Raw genomic sequence first — 19,461 nt, 5'->3', positions numbered from 1 at the left:
TATCACATTAAGGACTGCACATAATGGTCTTCACTTTCCTTTCCATGGTACCGTGTCTCCCATTTCCAGAGTGTAGGAAGTTTCACAAGACGGAAGCAGAGATAAGAGAAGGAAATTGTAACTAATCTCTTGCATTCACAAAGCTTGCTCTTTCCCCAAAACCTCATGTCTTGGGGAAGCAATAGTACCTTTTTGACTACAGAAAGGAAAAAAGCTCAGAAAATGATTGTAAGGGTGAAGAACTTTTCCTATGAAGAAAGGCTGACAGAAATGGAGTTGTTCAGTCTGGAGAAAAGAAGGCTGCAGGGAGACCTTATAGCACCTTCCAGTACTAAAGGCACTACAGTAGAGTTGGAGAGGAACTTTCTACAAGGGCATGTAGTGATAGGACAAAGAAAAAATGGCCTTAAACTGAAAGAGGGTAGGTTTAGATTAGACATAAGGAAGAGGGTTTTCTACAATGAGAGTGGCAAAATACTAGTACAGGTTGCCCAGAGAAGTGGTTGATGTCCTATTTCTGGAAATGTTCAAGGTCAGGTTGGATGGGGCTCTGGGCAACCTCATCCAGTTGAGGATGTCCATGATCACTGTAAAGGGGTTGAACTAGATGACATTTAAAGATCCCCTTCAATCCAAACTATTCCATGATTCACTCCTGTCAGTATAAAATTATAAGTGCTACAGAAACAGCCATAAGGCCTACCTAAAGTGTGTGCAGGTGAGTGGGCACAGTGGAGAGGAATTCAGTGGTCACAAAGCTTAAATCTAGTTAACATACAAACACTGTGTGACTAAGGCTTGGCTTGTCCAGGACCATGCTTGTGACTCATTCCCCTTCTTTCATCCTCAATTACAAACCTCAATGCCTTTGTTTTCCAAAAGACATAGTATGCAAGCAGAGTAAGGTCAATATAACCGAGAGGGATGAGACTCAGAATCTCTTGCTCTAATACCTGTTAGTGTGTACTAAACACTTGTACACCATTATATTATACACCATTAGTTAGCAGGGAAAAACACTGAATGCAGGAAGGTTCTTCCTGTACCTGCAATCCAGGCTGTTCTCAAAGCAGGCTTCCTAAGAAGACTCCACTATCAAACTAGAGATTCCTGTTCATTACAATGGTCAACCAGCACCTTCCCATCAAGAAAAAAAGTGTTTCAAGGCAAATAGGACTGCAAGATGTAGCAGCTGGTCAGCTCCTGCAAACCCAAACTTCTCTTTGAACCATTACTAAACACCAGGTCAAGATTTTAATTCTGATTACCCAGACTGACATTTCTGTGATACTCCTTAAACAAGGCAGGTTTAGTGCATCTAACTCAGCTCTTAGTATTTCAGCATGCCATTAAATGCCAAAAAGTGCCATAGCAGATGAAATTCTCCTAATGGCAAAATTCTTATTATGAAACTAAGTTTAGTCTCCTCAAAAATATTTCAATTAAAGAGTACAATTCTTTGCCCAGTTAAACATTTCTCATCTTAACACGATTATAAAAACCCAAACAGTTTAAGAGTCATTATGATACTAACCTTTGCTTATGCAGATTGGACAGTAGTTACACGTAAGTTTTTTTCTTACAGTTTTATAGTAAAAACTGTGACTACAATTGTTAAGGCAAGAGTTTACTGTAACTACTACAACAGAAGACTTTAATTGTATGACAAACCCAAGCTTATGTAAGCAGTTACCAAGCTGGCAAAGAGAACACCCACCTAAATCAAGTTTTATCTGAAACATTAAAAGTTGGCAAATTTTACATATAGAGTTGCACTTGTGGGGCACTGCAGAGACCTTGAATGGAATAGAACTAAGTTCAGTTATCCAGCCTAGAGCCTTTTAATAGCTCCCTTACCAACTATTAGACCAGCATATCCAAACAGGCATTTTATAATACATATCAAAAGTTCATCAGCAAGTACTGAGGTAGAGTTACCAGTTGTTTTTATTTAAAGACAAATCACAGAATCTATGCCGTGCATGAGCACACTTTATTCCACTCAATCTCTTTGGAGAATTCCAACTTTTAAAGGAACAATTTAGGAGCTAGTGCAGGATGCAACACGTAGTTCCATACAAATGCAGGCCACAACATAAGGTATTCCAGTTCAGATATAGTCACTTTTCTCATTCTACATCCCCCATACTGAGATCAGGAATACTCCCTGGGTGAATAAAGCTTTTTCTTGTTTTTCAAACATATCAAAGTTCTAACAGTAAAGTCTCACATCTGCCTCTGGAGCCTCCAAGTCTTTAGTCAGATGGAGGACAGAATCATGTAAGTACAGTTTATCAAATACAAACAGTTCCATTTCAATTGATGCAACTGGTAATATTAGCTCATAGCAAAAATTTCAGCTATTTTAAAATCTGAATTTTAGTGATATATGTAAGAGATTTCCTCACAGCTAAGCATTTAATGTTTATTACAGAAAATTCTGAGATCAATTTAAAACCATCTGTTATTCTTGCAATAGTAAAGAAATGCACAACAACCCAATCACCCACCACGAATGGAACAAAAAAACCAGAAACAAAAACCAAAACAAACCCAAAATTTTGTCAGACCACTCACCTGCAACACTGGTAATGGTAACAGGAACTCCTTGAACTTGAACACCTGCAGCACTCAGGTTGGCAACACTTACTGTTTGAAGATTAGGTACTGAAGCAAGCTGTGCAGCATTCAGAGTGATGGGGGTACCAGCAACAGCCACTGGAGCAATCTGGGCAATGGTTGTGCCACCACTTGAAGACACAGGGGTAATGGTTAATTGTTGGGGTAACCCAGTATTTTGAACTTGAAGATTTGAAAGGCTTTGCAAATTCTGAACCTGCACAGTTTGCCAGCTGATCTGTCCTGATGGTGTTAAAGTTGGAGCCCGGATAAGCACCTGAGTTGGGCTCACTGCCTGCAGCTGAACATTCTGCAATGGCTGCTGCTGGATGGTCTGAATAGTCTGCCCTGACTGGAGCTGAAATGACTGTGGAGGAATGGCCTGAATAATCTGCTGCTGAGGCTGCTGGATCTGTATCTGCTGCAGAATAGGCTGACCTACGATTTGGACCTGCTGAAGGGAACCTGACTGATCCTGCACACTCTGTAGTCCATTGGACTGAAGCTGACTGGAGCTCTGGGCTTCGGAATCTGTAGCAGTTGTTTGAGGTTCTTCAGTTGCCTGCTCTGAACTGTTGCTTGCTGTGCTTGTGTACTGGCCTGTTTCTGCAGAGCTTACCAGTGTGTCACTGCTAGTCAGAGATGTTGAGGCAGTGGTTGTAGCGGTGGAAGATGAGGAAGGAGACTCTGGCATGGTGCTACCAGAGGCAGAAGTGACAGGTGTAGATGCTAGCTGATTTCCATTGGAAACTCCACTCTCGGTAGACTGGCCACCTTGCGCTGAACTTCCTCCAGCACCAACACTGTTAATCACAGGCAATGCCAGGGTTACCCCACCAATGTTTATGGGTAAGGTTGTCACAACTTGCGCTTGAGTACCAGGAATAGTTTGCAGTTGCAGTGGTATGGAAACACCAGGCCTAATTTGGACTGGAACTGTCTGATTTGCTAGGTTTTGAGCAATAACATTCCCCGAAGCTGTCCTGTTTGCAGTTGTGAGAATAGCTTGATTATTCCCTGCAGGTATAAGCTGAATTTGACCCTGTACATCTTGTAGACCAGTAGCATTAGATGGATTGATTTGACCTTCTGTTGCCTGAATCTGTGGAATCACTTGGTATTGAACACTACCACTTGGATTTTGTACTTGAATGACTTGGAATTGTCCAGGGCTTGTTGCAGAAGAATTGCCTGATTTAGTTTTTGAAGGAGATCCACTTCCATTGTTACTGCTGGAGGGACTTGCTGCATTTGAGGCAACAGAAGAACCTTGCTGAGCAACATTATTTTCTTTTGAAGTAGAAGGAGCAGCAGCAACGAGCTGCCAAGCATTTCCAGCAAGCTGAGTTGTTACCAATTCCAACTGCTGTGGCTGATTCTGAAGCTGCACCAAACCTTGATTTGGGTCTATAATAATCTGCTGCTGTCCAGTTCCTTGATTCTCACCAGGAGTTCCTATTTTGCTGCAAGTGGCAGCTAACAAAGCGAGAGGTGAAGGCTGAGAATCCTGTCCATAAAGAGAGAAAACAACAAATTCAGAACCACATGAGTTTGAACCACCAGAAGTGAGCGCTAAAGTTTGCACAGGAAGCAAAAAAAAAAACCCAACAAAAAAAAGGTGCTTCTGCATTGACACCAACGATACAGCTCTTAACAAGGAAGTATGAATTGCTGGAAATAATATCTAAAAAGTCCTTATTTATCAATGAATATGTGAAAGCCAGGATCTCAACTGCATGCTCAATTCAGTCTTTTTTCACCCCTAAAATAAACAAAAAAATTAATAAATGTTTCTATTACATGTAAAGAAGCTGATCACTGCAAAATACAATCAAACATGTCCAGGCAGTAAAAACCTTGCACCCAACCAACTGTGTTTCATCCAACCCAGAAAAAGATGCCCTGAGCAGGAAACACTGTTAGCTGAACATTTAATTTTAAATGCTAATAGTTTGGGCACTTCCCTATTTGAGTGTTTGTTCTTTACCTGTGAGCCTCCAGTTTTCCCTTTTTTATTATTATTGTTGTTATTCTCTGCCTCGGGAGATTTCTCTCCCTCTGTGGGCATAGTTTCCTCCTTCTTTTGATCTGCAAAAATATCAAGTATAACAGGTTAATTATTCACCTTCATGTATACAAAAACAAAAGCTACGAGCATATCCTTTTCGGTTCTCAGTTTGTCGCCTTTGCTTCTTCATAAAAACAACGGTACAAATCATTATTACAAAAGAACGAGTCCGAAGAAACGTGGTTTGAAACCCAACCCACGGGGGCTGGAGAGTTAACACCCAAAAAGGGGAGGTTTGGTTTCCTCTCCCAGAGACAGCAGGAAAAAACCACCCACAACCCTCCTCCTCCTCCTGCCCCCTAAAGCATCGGCGGCCACTCAGTGGCCGCCGATGCTTTAGGGGGCAGGAGGAGGGTTGTGCATGGGAGGGAAAGAGGGAGGAAAAGAGGAATGAAGGAGGGAGGGATGTGCACAGGAGGGAGGGTTCGCGAAGAAAGGGGGAATGGAGGAGGGAGGTACGGAGGAGGCAAGCCGGAGGGGTAGGCAGGGGAGGAAGAGAAGAAAGGGGGCATAAGAGGAAGCAGCACGGATGGGTGGAGGGGCACCGAGAAAAAAGCGGGGTAAGAAGGGGGAGAAGCAGGGAAGAAAAGGGGGAACCCGGGAGGGCGGGATAGAGGGGCGATGAAGGGTGGAGGGAGGAGCAGAGGGACGGAGGGGTGTGCACAGGAGGGAGGGAGGGAGGGGGTTACATACCGCTCATCCCGCATTAATGCCCCGCTGAGGCGCCGCTGTAGGGGGGAGGAGAAGAAGGAGGAGGAGGCGGAGGGTGGGGTGGGGGTAGCGGGGAGAAGGCCGGTCGCAGCCGGGAGCTGGGAGGAGCGGGACGGCCTATTTTTCCACGAATGGCCGCCGCTGGGCTGTGGCGTAGCAGCCTCTCTCTCCGCCCGCCGCTGCCGCCGGCCTGAGCCCGCCGCCTTGAGTGACAGCCGCGGGCGGGGCGGGGGCGGGGCCCGCCGGGGCCCCAACGACGCCCACTGAGCAGGAAACCGAGCCCAGCCGCCGGCCCCTTGGCCGCCCCGCTCCGCCTCAGCCCGGCTTCCCACGCCGCAGGCACAAGGGGCGGGGCGGGGGCGGGACGCGGCCCAGAGCCCTCGGCCTCCTCGCCTCCGCCTCCTCCTCCTCCTGCTGCTGCTGCTGCTGCCGCCGCTCCTCCCGATGCTGTGCCCGCCCGCGCCGCGCGAGAGGCGTGGCCACCGAGGCGCGCGCGCTCCGCGGGGGCGGCCGCAGCTCGCACAGCAATCTTGACAGCGCCGCGCGGAGGGAGGGGCGGGCGGGGCGGGGCGGGGCCTCGGACTCGGGGTCCCGCCGCGGATCGGGCCGGTGACTGACGGTGCGCGCGCTCCGGCGGCCAGCCAATCCGGCGAGGGGTAGGCGGGGCTGCGCGCGGCCGCTGGCCAACCCGGAGCTGCCCGCCCGCCTCGCGCGCTCATAACTGACAGCGCGCGGGAAGCTCCCGAGCCGCCGCCCCCGTGAGGCGCGGCCCCCCCGCCCCCTCCGGCCGCACAGGGAGCGGGAAGGGGGCACCTCTACGGTTTCCATATGGAAGCCGGGGCCTATTCACTCCGCCGCCGCGCTGCTCCTTTGTAACAGACTCCCCGGCCAGCCTGTCCCTGCACGCAGGCCCGGAGGCGGGCGGAGAAGACCGGCCGCGGCATTACTTCCACACCTGCTGTGTGCAGGCGGGAGCTGCCCCCTCGCTTCCCATTGGCTTGGCTGCTGCAGCGAGGGCGCGCGGCACGCCGGGATATGTAGTTCTGGCGGGGGCGCATGCGCAGCAAGGGTGGTGGGGGTGCCGTGTCCGGCAGGTGCCGCGGGCGAGGGCCGGGCCCAGCAGAGCCGAGCTGAGCTGAGAGAGGGGGCTGCGCCGGGCCGGGCTGGGTCAGCCCGAGTGAACACGCAGCCTTCGCCTTCTCGCTGCACATTTACAGAGCGGGAGTCAGTCCCCGGCAGCCTGTGGTGGTCTAGGCTGGTTTAAAAACCAGATGAATTAGGATTGTGCTGTTGGTCTGCAATGCTTGTGCAGCCGTTCCCTGCGGATCCGGCCCCGCTGTGCCTGACTGGTTTGAAGCGATGGCTGGGCAAGCAGAAGCTGGTCGTGGCTATGGTGTGGTGCAAAAAATGGTGGATCAGCAATAACCAACTCTCCCAGGCAAAGCACATTAACCCTGCTTGGATTTGGAAGAAAATTAATTGAAATGGTGCCCATGTGCAGCTCTGTCCGTTTAAATTTTTAGTACTAGGTACCCAAATTCTTGGTCAAGTGAACACAGGGCACTTAATAACTGCAAGATCACCTGTCTCCGAGATGATTAGAGGAATGGAGCAGCTCTCCTACAAAGGCTGAGGGAATTGGGTTTGGTCAGCCAGGAAAAGAGACAGCTTAAGATTTTACCTATTTGCAGCCTTCCAGTACCTGAAGGGGGGCTACAAGAGAGTTAGAGAGAGAATTTTTACAGGAGCATATAGGAACAGGACAAGGGTGACTGACTTTAAACTTAAAAAAGGTGGGTTTAGGTATTAGCGAAAAAAATCTTTACTGTAAGGGTGAGGCACTGGAACAGGTTGTCCAGAGAAGTGGTGGATGCCCCATCCATAGAAGAGTTCAAGGCCGGGCTGGATGGAGTTCTGACCAGCCTGGTCTAGTGTAAGATGTGCCCTATGGCAGAGGGATTGGAACTTGATCTTTAAGGTCCCTCCCAATCCAGGCCGTTCTATAGTTCTGTACTAAGTCAGTGACAAAAGTGCCAAAACGTTGCTTTAGCAGCTGGTCAACAATTTTATTCTTCAATGGGACGAGGCCAACCTCAATCTCCACTCAAGGGCTCCAGTACACCTTCTGGAAGGGAAGAAATGTGGAAGTACCATTACAGAATAAGAAAATTATCAGAAATAAGCATGGCAGAGGCTGTTTCCAGACATTGTAAAGCCAGAACATACAGGTCACAAGTATAAAATGATCCTACAGATGCATTCAGATAGGCAAATGGTAATATCTCACAGTTTACAGCTCAGCTGAATCTCAGTGCTTCCTAGGCAATGCCAGAGAGCAGGAACAACAGGGCTGCCGCAGCAGAGTCGCCTGCCAAGTGATCAAGGTGCCATCCCCCACATCCAAGCTTAGGTAGTGGCAGGACTTGAAGATGGTCCAGTGGCCATCAGAGGAGCAGAAGATGGGGCCACCTTCCTCTCACAGCCGCGTCTGGGGCCAGGGATGACCTCCACAAGAGCTCTGGCCTCTGGGCAGTGGCTGGGCATCCTGGGTGAGAGTGTTCAGGCCTTCACAGCCTGGCTGTGTGCTCAGGGCTCTGGGAGACAGAGTATGGAGCACCTCCTGAATGAGAGGTTATGTGAAGAATGGGCAAGTGTACTATCAAGATCACTCCTTTTTATTGAGAGACATGTTTTAAGTCCTATGGAAGCTTATAAACTTCCACAGGATTTCCATCTGAGGCTGTAGGTACAGTGTTTTAAAAATTTGGCTATAGAGTGCGAAGGGTAAAAAGTGTCACAACTCAGGCAGTGATTAAAGTGACAGATAAAAGATGGTGGTGGTGTATGTGGTTTCAATAGGGGCATCATAATTTTGTTTTTTATTTTTACCATCCACAGTTACTCGTATACCACCTACTCTTTCCCAAATGTCACTCTTGCTCAAATCTTTCTGCTTTTTGCTTAAGCTTTCCGAGTCTGCTTCTTTCAGCATTGTTCTCACATGAACCAGTACTTTCCCTCTGCACCCTGATGCTGGTTGTTCTGTGGGCTTTGACAGAAGTTGCCTCTTGAGTTATATGGAAATAAGATCAGATCTGTGAATGTATGTGTGTTGGCACGGGAGTCCCAACTGCTATGGGAATGTATGAAAGAAAAATATCAGAAATAGGAAAAAAATAAGCATAAATTTTTACCACTGCTTTTTTTTTTTCAGGCTCAGAATTTTAAAAGTGTATTGCCACTCAGAAAGAGAGCACAGCATGGAAATGTGTGGGTGACCAGCGACCCACTTAAATAGAAGGTTCCTGGCAAGATGTGGCTCAGGCATAGTATCACATGAGGGTGGCTGGTTTGCAAAACAGCCCAAACTAAGAAAATCCACTTAGTGCTGAGTCTCTATTGCTTGTCATCTCTCACAGTGTGTATGTATTTTGTTTAACTAAAACACCTTAACCCCTGGGTTTGATATTTTAGTTATCCTTTCTCTGTATCCCGATGTGCATTTTCTGTCACTCTTTTTTATCAGTTCAACATTTTATTTCTGTTTTCCTAGTTTTTTCATTTTATTTTCTGCAATTTTTCCTGTGGGAATGTAATTGCTTTTCCTGTTATTGTTTGCTGCCTTCTTTCATGGTTCTAATATCCACTGTTTTCTCCACCTCAAAAATATTCTGTCATCCAAATCCTCCACCTGTATATTGCATTCTTCCCTCCTTCCCTTTTTAAGCTCTCAAACTATCTTATATCTTCTGTGTTGCTTCTGGCTTGCTCTCTAAGCTGTCCTTAGCATTCATTGATTTTTCACCTAACACTGACTGATATTTTTGGACCTATTTAGGCATGGCTCTCTAGAGCACAGTGAGACTTATAAAGGCTGAAAGAGCAACATCCAAATATCTTTACAAAGGGGAAAAAAAACCAGGGAGTGCAAAGGGGGAGGGAGAGACAGCTGTTTGCATGCTCCAGTTTCATTGGTTACCCTCTGTTCTATCTAACAGCACTTATATAGGTTGCATTTGGACACAGACAAGAGGCCGGCAGCTGCAAACGGCAGAGACAGTGATGAGATGGGGGCTTCACAAAATTATGAATCCAGTTGTAGGGTACTTTGTGTTAGATTAAAAATGCTGCAGCCCTTAACACAAAGTTCTGAACTTGTATAAGACCACACTGTTTGACTGAAGCTGGGGGTGGTAGTGAGAATATTTAAATAAACATATAGAGGAGAATTTTTTATCTGGCAGGATTTGTACAATCAAGTGTCAGATAATGATATTTCTGAATGAAGCTTCTTTGCCAGACCAAAAGCTCTTTTGCCAGTTCTTTTGTGCTCTCTGTGCTGCTTTGTCATGGGACTCAAATGTTTCCAAGAAATATATGCAAGTTTGAGTGCATATTTTTTTTCTTTTTTATTTCTAGTAGTTTTGTTGTAAATGTCTCAACTCCATCATCAGCAACTTTGAAGAATTTGGTGATGGCATAGCATTACTGATCAGACAGAGCCTGGACCAGAGCCACAGTGGAAATTGTGTACTTGGCAAGCATGCTCCTTCAGCATGGTTCACATGATCCCAAGTGGACCAAGTCAATCACTTCGATTGTGTAGAAAACATCCGTCAACAACACCATGGGAGCTTGAGGCACAATTCCTTCATGTCTTGTCTTTGCAAATGCATCAGCCTGGAGGAGTTCAGACAGAACAGAACTGGATTAAGAATCCTGCCTTCAGGAAGACCCATGGTAAAAATGAATGCCTGCCCTGGCTCTAACTTGTCCAAGCTTGAAATACAAAGCTCCCCTTCCCTTTCCTTCTATTGCATCTATATGCATTTCACCTGCTTCTCACTCAGCTGATGTTCTCTGGGATTTTCTCAAGTTATAATTATGTGGCAGTTACTATGAAAAAGCAGGCATGTCTCAGACACTGAACCAAGCAGTTATTTATTCTGGACAGAATGTATGCAATAATGTTACTCTAGGCAAGGGCCCATGCACTCCTCATTGGATGACACTGTAAAAGTGAGCTTTTAGCTTAGGATAGGAAAGTGAAATCCACCTGGCATTACTCAAGACATCAGACTTTATTCCTTGTCACAGTAACAGGTCACAGCTGCTATCCAGGACTTCAGCATCTCCAAGGACACAGAATGGACATTGACTTCAGGACATTCATTGATGGGCTTATGCTGTTTAGTCCAAAATGTGCTTTTCAGCACTCAGAATCATGTCATCTAGCATAACCTTAAGGGAGTGATCATTCTCTTCTGTATGCTTTTCTATGCCCAATCTATGACAGGTTTGAAAACTAAAATCAAGTTTTGCCCCAAGTATGCTTGACCTCAAGGAGCTACTTGACTATACTTGTCAGTGATATGAAGTATCTTTGGCTTCTCTCCTCCTGTCACTAACTTGTGACAGATCTAAGTCTCTGCAAACGTCTTGCCTTCTCCTTTGTCCCAAGCCAAAGAGCCCTCATTGTGCCATAACCTACCATCATCAGTGCTAGATAAAGTAGGGAGGGGAAAACCTTGAGATGTCATTCCCTGTGATTATGATTTAGCTACTCTTAAATATGTAAAAAAAAATGTAGGAAAGCTACTAGTAGAATGGTCTGACAGAAATTCAATGACCTTTCTTTAAGCTGGACAAGCACACACATTCAGCCACCACTGTGACAGTCAATAATGGACTTTAGTTGAGGGAAGAATAAAGACAACTTTATTGTAGAAACTTTCAGTCTAATATAGGGTAAGTATTATTAGGAGGCAGGGTTATTCTAAGCAGGGGAGGGTTTATGTTAACTAAGGGACTATCGAATGTTAACAAACCTTTGCTTGCAATGAATCTTTCCTGTCTGTTTCTTTTTCACTGACCCTACAGGTGCCTTTAAAATGGCAATTTAATTTATTAGGGTATTGTTCTTGATGTTGAAATTATGTTGACTGCTGGTTTCTCCTTTCTTTCTGAAGATGATATTTTATTTTACTCTATTAGACTACCTGTCATCCAAGAATTCTTGAAAACAAGGATGGCAAAGCAGTGTTATAAATGTTTTCATTCTAGAACTACTCCACAGAAAATTTCTGAGGCAAATATTTAGATACTAAGTGAATGTAAAAATAATGTCTCTGTGCTCAAAACTGATATTTGTCATGGTTTAAGGAAAGGCAAGTTAGGTAAACAATTTTAAAGACAAAATTTGCAAGACAGAAAATAATAAAATAACACCAGGAAAATCATATGTCCAGTTTATTAGTATTCTTTGTAGCTTTAAAAGACTTTTCCTTCTAAATATTGCCAAAGGTTATTAAAAGAGATTAATTAGATACTTACTAATTTTCTCTATCAAAACTACATTATAATAAAATACCGGCTGGCAAATTGCTTCCTTGAAATAAGTCAAGTGGCAAAAGAAGTTTAAAAGGTTTTAAAAAAGTTAAATAGAGGTTGTGAGATACAGAAATACTGAAATACACACTATTTACACACACCTGGTCCTTTATAACCCCTTACCACTCTTATACTTGTGCAAATCACCTAATTCTCTCCCTTTTCCTGCCTTTGGTTCCTCCCCTAAACATAAGGTAGTAAATCCTGCACAATCTGAATCTGCTTTTCTCCTGCATTGAATGATGTATCCTACCCTTGAGCAGGATCTCCACTTGGTCTGAAACAGGATCCAGAGAGCTGCTTCCTTGCAGCAACTTGTCATTATGTTTTTTTTTGCCTTGACAGTGGGTCTTTGTTGTACTCAGGGAGGGGCCTGGATAAAGTGTTTGTTCCTTTGTGGTCCTTGGTTCAGAGTGTGCTGTGACCAGCAGGACCAGGACAGTGATCATCCTCCTGTACTTGGCACTGGTGAGGCCACACCTCAAATCCTGTGTTTAGTTTTGGGCCCCTTACTAAAAGAAAGTTATTGAGATGCTGGAACATGTCCCGAGAATGGCAATGGAGCAGGTGAGGGGTCTGGAGCACAAGTCTTGCAAGGATTGGCCGAGGGAGGTGGGGGTGTTTAACCTGGACAAAAGGAGGCTCAGGAGGGCCCTTACCCCTCTCTACAACTTCTGGAAAGGAGGGTGGAGCCAAGTGGGGTTTAGTCTCTTCTCCCAGCTAACAAGAAATAGCACAGGAGGAAATGGCCTCATGTTGTGCCAGGGAAGGTTTAGCTTGGATATTATGAAAAATTTCTTTGTTGAAAGTGTTGCCAACCTTTTAAACAGTCTGCCCAAGGAAATGGTTGAGTCACAATCCCTGAAGATATTTAAAAGATGTGTAGCTATGGCGCTTAAGGACATGGTTAAGTGGTGGACTTGGCAGTGCTGGGTAAATGGTAGGACTCAATGATTCTATGTTTTTTTTCTGACCTTAATGATTCTTTGATTCTAGGTTTCTACCTGTTACTCTGTGTCCCTGCACTCCTCTGGGCTTGTGGAGATGGGTCTTCTGTTGGCTGACAGCCTCTGTGATGGGCCTGAGGATAGATTGTCAGGGTATAATTCGGGTTGCTCCTCCTTCCACTGTCTCTCTGAGCATCTTTGTGGTTGTGCAGGTGAGCTTTATCACACAACTGAGCACAGAATAGCTCTTCTGCCACAGATGGCACTCCAGATAATAAGGAAGGAAAAAAAAAAGAACCCCCCCAAATAGTTATAACCTTTCAAATCTAACTGATTTGTGAAATTTAAACATCTCTGGAGGAAAGTGCCCATTTGCTGTTGGCTTTGTAAATACAGGTATTTCCATTTGATGCTGTGGATTGAGGGAAGTGCAATGATTCCTGGAATGTGTTATTTATTCTCTTTTAAGGAAAAATATCAAAAAATGGTGAAGAAAATGTATCATTTTACATTGGTAATATTTTGCTTTAGGTTTTTTTTAAATTTTTTGAGTTAAAAATGATAATCCAAGAAGTGACTTTTTAAAGACTTTCATGTAGATTTTTGAGACTCACCTCCAAAGTGTTAAAAGTCACATTCCAAATCATAACAAAAGTCTTCTCTTTTTGTCAAGTTTTAGTTATTTTGTGAGAGAAAAAAAGGAAATTGCTTTTGGATACTCCTTAGAATTATGTGATGCTCAAAGCAGCTATTGCTAAGAAATTGGAGACTTCAAGCTTTTCTTCTTGGTAAAAGACTGTGACCATTAACAGCTCTCAAACTGCCTTAGAAGAGCACCTTAATTTTTAATTTTATGTTTAAATTTTTATTTTAGAGCACAGGCAACAGTTGCCTGGAATAAAAGGCAACTTTCCTAGGCTGAAAATCTATTGTACTTTGCTCTCTCAGTAGCTGCACGTAGCAATAAACAGCTCATAGAAGTGGACAGAATCAATCTGACACCATGCAGCCCATTCAAATTAGCCTTCAGATTAAGAACAACTGAAGAGTTTTAATGTCACAGTTATTTCTCTTATAACAGTAGATAACAACTCTGAACTGTCTAGGTGCATCAATAGCCTTCTGCTACTCTAAGCTGAACAGGAAATCTAATTCATCTCATGTGGTTTCCTGCTGAAATACATATTTGCCATGACAAATGTATGAGCACTGCTAAATTCAGTTGCTAGATAGTGAAAGATATATTTTGAATTTTGGTTTTGGTTTTGTTTGTTTTTTTCCCTCTACAATGAAACATTAAACTTGCTAAAAAAGTGACTAAGCTTAACATAAAATACATTATGGAAACTGTTTCTCTCTTTACCTACCTGAAAAAAATGATAATTAAAAGATAAGTAAGAGAAAGATAGAGAAGCTTTCTGGTTTAATGTGTATATTTTACATATTAAAAAATGGAAGATATCCTCACTGGAGTGACATCTGCCCAGATGTTTCACAAGGGCACCTCACAGCTCTGGGGTAAACACTGCTCTGGTGCTTAGCTGAGATTACTAAAGAGTGTACATGGAAAGCCAAACTTCTTGGTTACCATCAAGTCTCCCTCTGTGGGGAATGTATGCATTCGATCACCAGAGATTCTTTCAAATCACAGAGGTCTCTATTGATCTCTTTGGTCATTGCAGCACTAGTCATTAGCAAATACAGTACTACACTAACTAATTCAAGTCTTCTGGGTTTGGCATTTAGTTTTATGTGCTGATTCATAGCCATATACTTACCTGTGCTGGGTTTGTACTCAGCTGTGTAGTTCACAACCATCTTTAGCCAGTTTAAGAAGATGCTCTTCCAAAAAGAATGACTCTCCTCACCCAGTTGTGTGTTACCATTGCCACCCTTGGGGTTGTACCAGTGCTTGCAGGGCCATGAGGAGACTCAAAAGAAACTCACTTAACCCAAATGGAAAAAAGCAGTCAAAGAAAAGGTGTTTTTTTCAGCTAGGTCATCAGTCTGTTTCACAGAAGCATCACAGAACACAAATGGAAGGTGAGAAGTTGTGGCCAGGCAGAGACTAGAATTGCACCTTTCAGCAGCCTGGAGATCAGCTACAAGAGGTGTGACACCATTCCTTTGCCATGGGGTTAGCTGAAGACCCCTACACCAATTCCCCTTGTTATCATGAGGCTTTTCTCTCCCTCCTTCATGATAGGCTCAGCCATGCTGTGAGACTGTTTCATAGTTGGAAAGGGAGGCATGATGTGTTTGGAACCCTAGGCTGGCAGCATGACCCACATGAGCACCTTATGGCTGTTACTTCAGATAAGGTTTCAAACCCAGACTTCACACTTATCCACAGTGGTTTTCAACTTCAGCTTGTGTATAGGGACAAGTTGAATGATGTGCTAGGAAGGAAAACTTAAGTAGGAAGTGCAGACAGGAAAAATTAGTCTAACTATAGGACATATGGGGCAGAGATAAGTTATACATAGCAAACAAATAAGTCTAGAATAAGGAATGTGTCACAAGGACTCTGCATGACACATAGTGTACAAAGAGCATCAGGATATGTGGTGACCTCACAGGAATTTTAAAGCATATAATTAAAGTTCCATAGAATATATGGGTGAGCCTAAAAATAACCAATAAGTATAAAACAATTACCATTCTCAAAGCATTTTTGAAAGTTGATCCTCTGTCTACCATGTTGCTGATGCAAAGACAGCTAATGCTGCTTAAACTGGTACAACACAGTAACGCTCCCTGGAGAGCTACAAGGACATGTGAGAATAACTGGTCTAGTGTCCTCTTTGGTCTTGCTCCTAGCCATTTCTCTTATGCCAAAAACTGAACTGAGTGATAACTGCTATTTCACTGGTTTTGAAAGTCTCACAGTATCCTATAATTTGGACCAGCTCCCTGGCTGGGTATTTCATATTGTTTAAGAATTTCAGGTCTAAAGCATTTCAGGTTTTTGTTTTGGGTTTTGTTTATTTGTTTGGTTTTTAATTATTTTTTTATTGCAGTCATTTTTTACTTGTTTTCAAGAAAAAACAGCTTCTGAGCAGCCCAGTACCTCACAGCCACACACAGTTAATGACCATTATTGCCAATTCTGTTATTTGGTTTCTGGGGGGAGGATGCCTGTACCAATACCTGTGCTGCAGTTTGAGAAGCAAACCTGTTAAGGTTGCTAATCTTCATCAAGTGTCTGATCTTCTAATTCATCATAAGAAGATCCAGAAATCTGAAGAATGTGCCTGGCGTGTGACTTATCAGCAAGTACCAAACAAATTCCAGAAAAGTACCACTGAAAGTATCACTTTAGCATGAACCAACCTGCCCTGCCTACACAGTTTTTTAGCTCATATTTACTAATAGTGAAGGAGCACACTGAAGAATCAACAGTGAGTGCAACTGATCTCAGTGGCCAAGAAAGCCTTACTCCCCATGCTCTTTCTCCTTCTCTTCCTTATACACATGTTCCAGTCTTGTCAAGCACCCATCTTTCCTTGTTCCAGTTATAGCAGACTTTGCTGTATGTTGATGAGACCCATTGCTGGCTAAAAGTGGCTCCCAGAAAGAACTCATTAGCTCTGGAGCTGGCATAATGCAAGTATGAGGAGTGAGTGGTTAGTGCTGGGGCAGAAAGGACGGGTGGGAAGGGAAGGGAGCAGCATGTTCATCAGTTGTGGTGGAGTGTTAATTCAGCAGCCTAGAGCTGTGAAACCATCCTTCAAAGCAGGACAGTCTGTCTTGCAACCAAAGGCAGTGAAAATACTAATCAGTAAGGTTCTATAAACTGTGGTTAACACTATTGCTACAATTACTAATGTAGGCAAAAACTGGAAGGTAATGTTATTCAAGTCTTCCTGTGCTGCAGATATAGCATCAATGGTGGAGTAATATGCTGTTGGAACATAATTGGAACACTAAGGAAAGCTTGAGCTATTTATAGTATTTAATAATTTAATAGTACAAAGTGCACTGATTGTAGTAGTATTCATTTTTCTGTTTAATTTAGTTATTACTTCTCTTTCTTAATTAATAATGCAAGAGTGTATTTTTGTATAACATTTTTTTTCTAATTCACATTTTGTGCCAGAATTTAATCAAGATCTTCCTGTTGTTCATAAAAAATACATACATACCTACAAATGACATTCTGAAAAGTTGCTTGAGATTTTACACTTTATAATCTATGAGATCCCTGTGAGACTCATAAAGGGGATCTTACCTCTATATGTTTATTCCAGGATGTTTTAGAGCCCTCTAATTTTTTACACTCCTATGCTCACAATACTCAGGTAAAACCAGGGAGTTTTATTTCTCCCACTGTAGCTCAGATATCAAAGCACAGTGATTTTAAAGTCTGTATTCAAAAACAATATTTAAGAGCATAGGTCCCACTGGCTGACTTGCCTAGAGTGCTAAGAAAAGCTTTTCTGGAACAAGCACTGAACTTACATCTGCCAGATCCAAGAGGAACTTACTTACTACTCAACTTTGTTGTCTCGTTAAGATTACAATAGAGTGTTCTTTCAAAGCTGGGTTTAGAGTACTTTCTTGAGTGTGAAGAAAGATTTTCATGTAAGAGAAGTTTTGAATGTAGGTCACAGGAGGGCAGAAAGAATACAAAATAGCTGCTGATGCACATGATAGCTTTTATGGCTGTGGAAAACGAAAGCTGTAATGTTTTGGAAACAAATATTCTCTCTGGAAAAATAAAAGAGGTACTCCATAGGTTAGTTTAGCATTGCTCTAGAACAAGATTTTGCTGTTACTTAGAAAGCTGATATGGTGACAGCCTGTGCACCTATTTGAAACGTATAACATGTAAAAAAAAAGAATCTATTTTAAGGTTAATTATAAAATGTGAAGAAATAGGATGATGTTATCTTTGTGTTATGGGCTTGCTTTGCTCTATTAATGTTAAAGTATATCTCAGTGTTTCAGATAATTTATGAATATAATCATGACTCTAAGTTTTGTAGCTCTATTTTATATGAAATCAATTTAATGGAGATATTTAGAGGGGACTTGCATGCACTTTTTTATGGTTAAGAAAACAATTTTAAATGGAGGTGTGTAAAGTGAGTAACAAATATTTTCTAAAGGAATTTGTTCAACATGAAAGAAATTCTTGGTGGGACCTCTAATTTCCTATGCTTGCTTGTAGGAGACCAGCCTAGGGAAAAAGAAAGGTGAATTCCTAATTGGTGACATAGACAGAATGTCCTTTATTCAGATATGCTTTGTTTTAAGAGTTTAAAGTATCATTGGTAACCGAATAGGACTTTAGATCTGTGCATGATCTTCCCCAGGACTATATGTGGTGTGCACATGCATGAATATGTTGACATCGCTTCTTGGAAATGGTCTGAAGGTTGACCTCAAGGCCCACTCTCAGGGTGCTCAGAAATGCTGTACATTCGTACGCTACAGAAGTCATCAGAATCACAGAATATATCAATTTGAAAGGGACTCATAAGGATTCAGTCCAGCTCCTGGCTCTGCACAGGACCATCCTCAAGAGTCACACCATGTGCCTGAGAGCATTGTCCAAATGCTCTGTCAGTTTTGGTGCTGTGATCACTTCCCTGAGGAGCCTGTTCCAGTGTCCAACTGCCCCCTGGGTGAAGAACTTTTTTCTAATATCTAACTTAAACCTCCCCTGACACAACTTCAGACCATTCCCTTGGGTTCCCTGGCACTGGTCACCACAGAGAGGAGATCAGTGGTTACCCCTCCTCATTCTCTAATGAGAAAGTTCTAACTGCCATTCCAGGCTGAACAGACCAAGTGACCTCAGCCACTCCTCATACAGCTTCCCCTCAAGGCTGTTCACCATCTTCATTGCCCTCCTTTGGACACTCTCTAAGAGCTTAATGTCTTTCTTAAATTGTGATGTCCAAAACTGCACACAATATTTCAGGTGAGGCCACCCCAGTGCAGAGCAGAGCAGGAAAAACCCCTCCCTAGACCGGCTGGCGATGCTGTGCCTGATGCCCCCCAGGACATGGTTGGCCCTCATGGCTGTCAGGGCATTGCTGGCTCATATTCAACTTGCCATTGACCAGGACCCCCAGATCTCCTTCCATGGCACGGCTTTCCAGCATCTCATTCCTCAGTCTGTATGTAAGTCTGGGGTTTCCCCATCCCAGGTACAGAATCTGGCACTTTCCCGTATTGACCTTCATACGATTGATGATTGCCCAGTCCTCTGATTTGTTAAGATCGCTCTGCAGGGCCTCCCTGCCTTCGAGGGAGGCAACAGCTCCTCCGTGCGGGCTCTGACCAATAACAGTATTGTCTTTCAGGTGTTTTTCAATAGTTCTCAGAAAAATCTTCTCCATTACTTTACTAGGCACTGAAGTGAAACTGACAGTCCTATAGATTCTAGGTCCTCCTTCCTGCCCTTCTTGGAAATTGGGACAACATTCACCAGCTTCCAGTCAGTTGGAACCTCTCCAGTTTCCCAAGACCACTCACCAGCTTCATGCACAGCAAGGTACAAAGAGGTGAAGAACACCAGACTTACAGCCTGTAGGAAGCCACTTTCAGACTGGGATATAGATGTTTTCTCTGTGGATCTTCAAAGTCCTGTAAATCTTTGCTATTATTTTTATCTAAGTGTAAAGGTTATTACAGATAGGCAAACTAGATAACACACTAGTCTTACTTTCAAGAATATAGGTTAACTCAATAAACCTGTTCATGTTTTCATAATGA

The 19,461-nt window shown here is 43.4% G+C and overlaps 1 protein-coding gene and 1 long non-coding RNA gene across 3 annotated transcripts in view; one reads left to right on the top strand and one right to left on the bottom strand.

Annotated features, from left to right (window-relative positions):
* The window catches only part of SP4 (Sp4 transcription factor), a 24,976-nt gene extending 18,623 nt beyond the window's left edge, over positions 1–6,353 (bottom strand). The window contains exons 1-3 of one of the 2 annotated variants that reach the window (XM_071560896.1): positions 6,212–6,353; positions 4,607–4,707; positions 2,578–4,126 (exon numbers count right to left, since the gene is read on the bottom strand). In XM_071560896.1, coding sequence (XP_071416997.1) covers positions 2,578–4,126; positions 4,607–4,687 — 1,630 coding nt within the window. In that variant the 5' untranslated portion in view covers positions 4,688–4,707; positions 6,212–6,353. Of the gene's footprint in view, positions 1–2,577; positions 4,127–4,606; positions 4,708–5,380; positions 5,826–6,211 lie in introns of those variants that run through there. The other variant, XM_071560895.1, reaches the window with a different exon arrangement.
* On the top strand, positions 5,117–19,461 carry LOC139674491 (uncharacterized). The gene is made up of 3 exons (XR_011698306.1): positions 5,117–5,247; positions 9,818–10,138; positions 19,097–19,461. It is a non-coding gene; the product is annotated as an uncharacterized lncRNA (long non-coding RNA).

The sequence above is a fragment of the Pithys albifrons genome, chromosome 7 (genome assembly GCF_047495875.1).
Source record: "Pithys albifrons albifrons isolate INPA30051 chromosome 7, PitAlb_v1, whole genome shotgun sequence".
Lineage (NCBI taxonomy): Eukaryota > Metazoa > Chordata > Aves > Passeriformes > Thamnophilidae > Pithys > Pithys albifrons.
The sequence above is the reverse complement of the archived record's forward strand: the minus strand, read 5'-3'. Positions and strand labels throughout refer to the sequence as shown.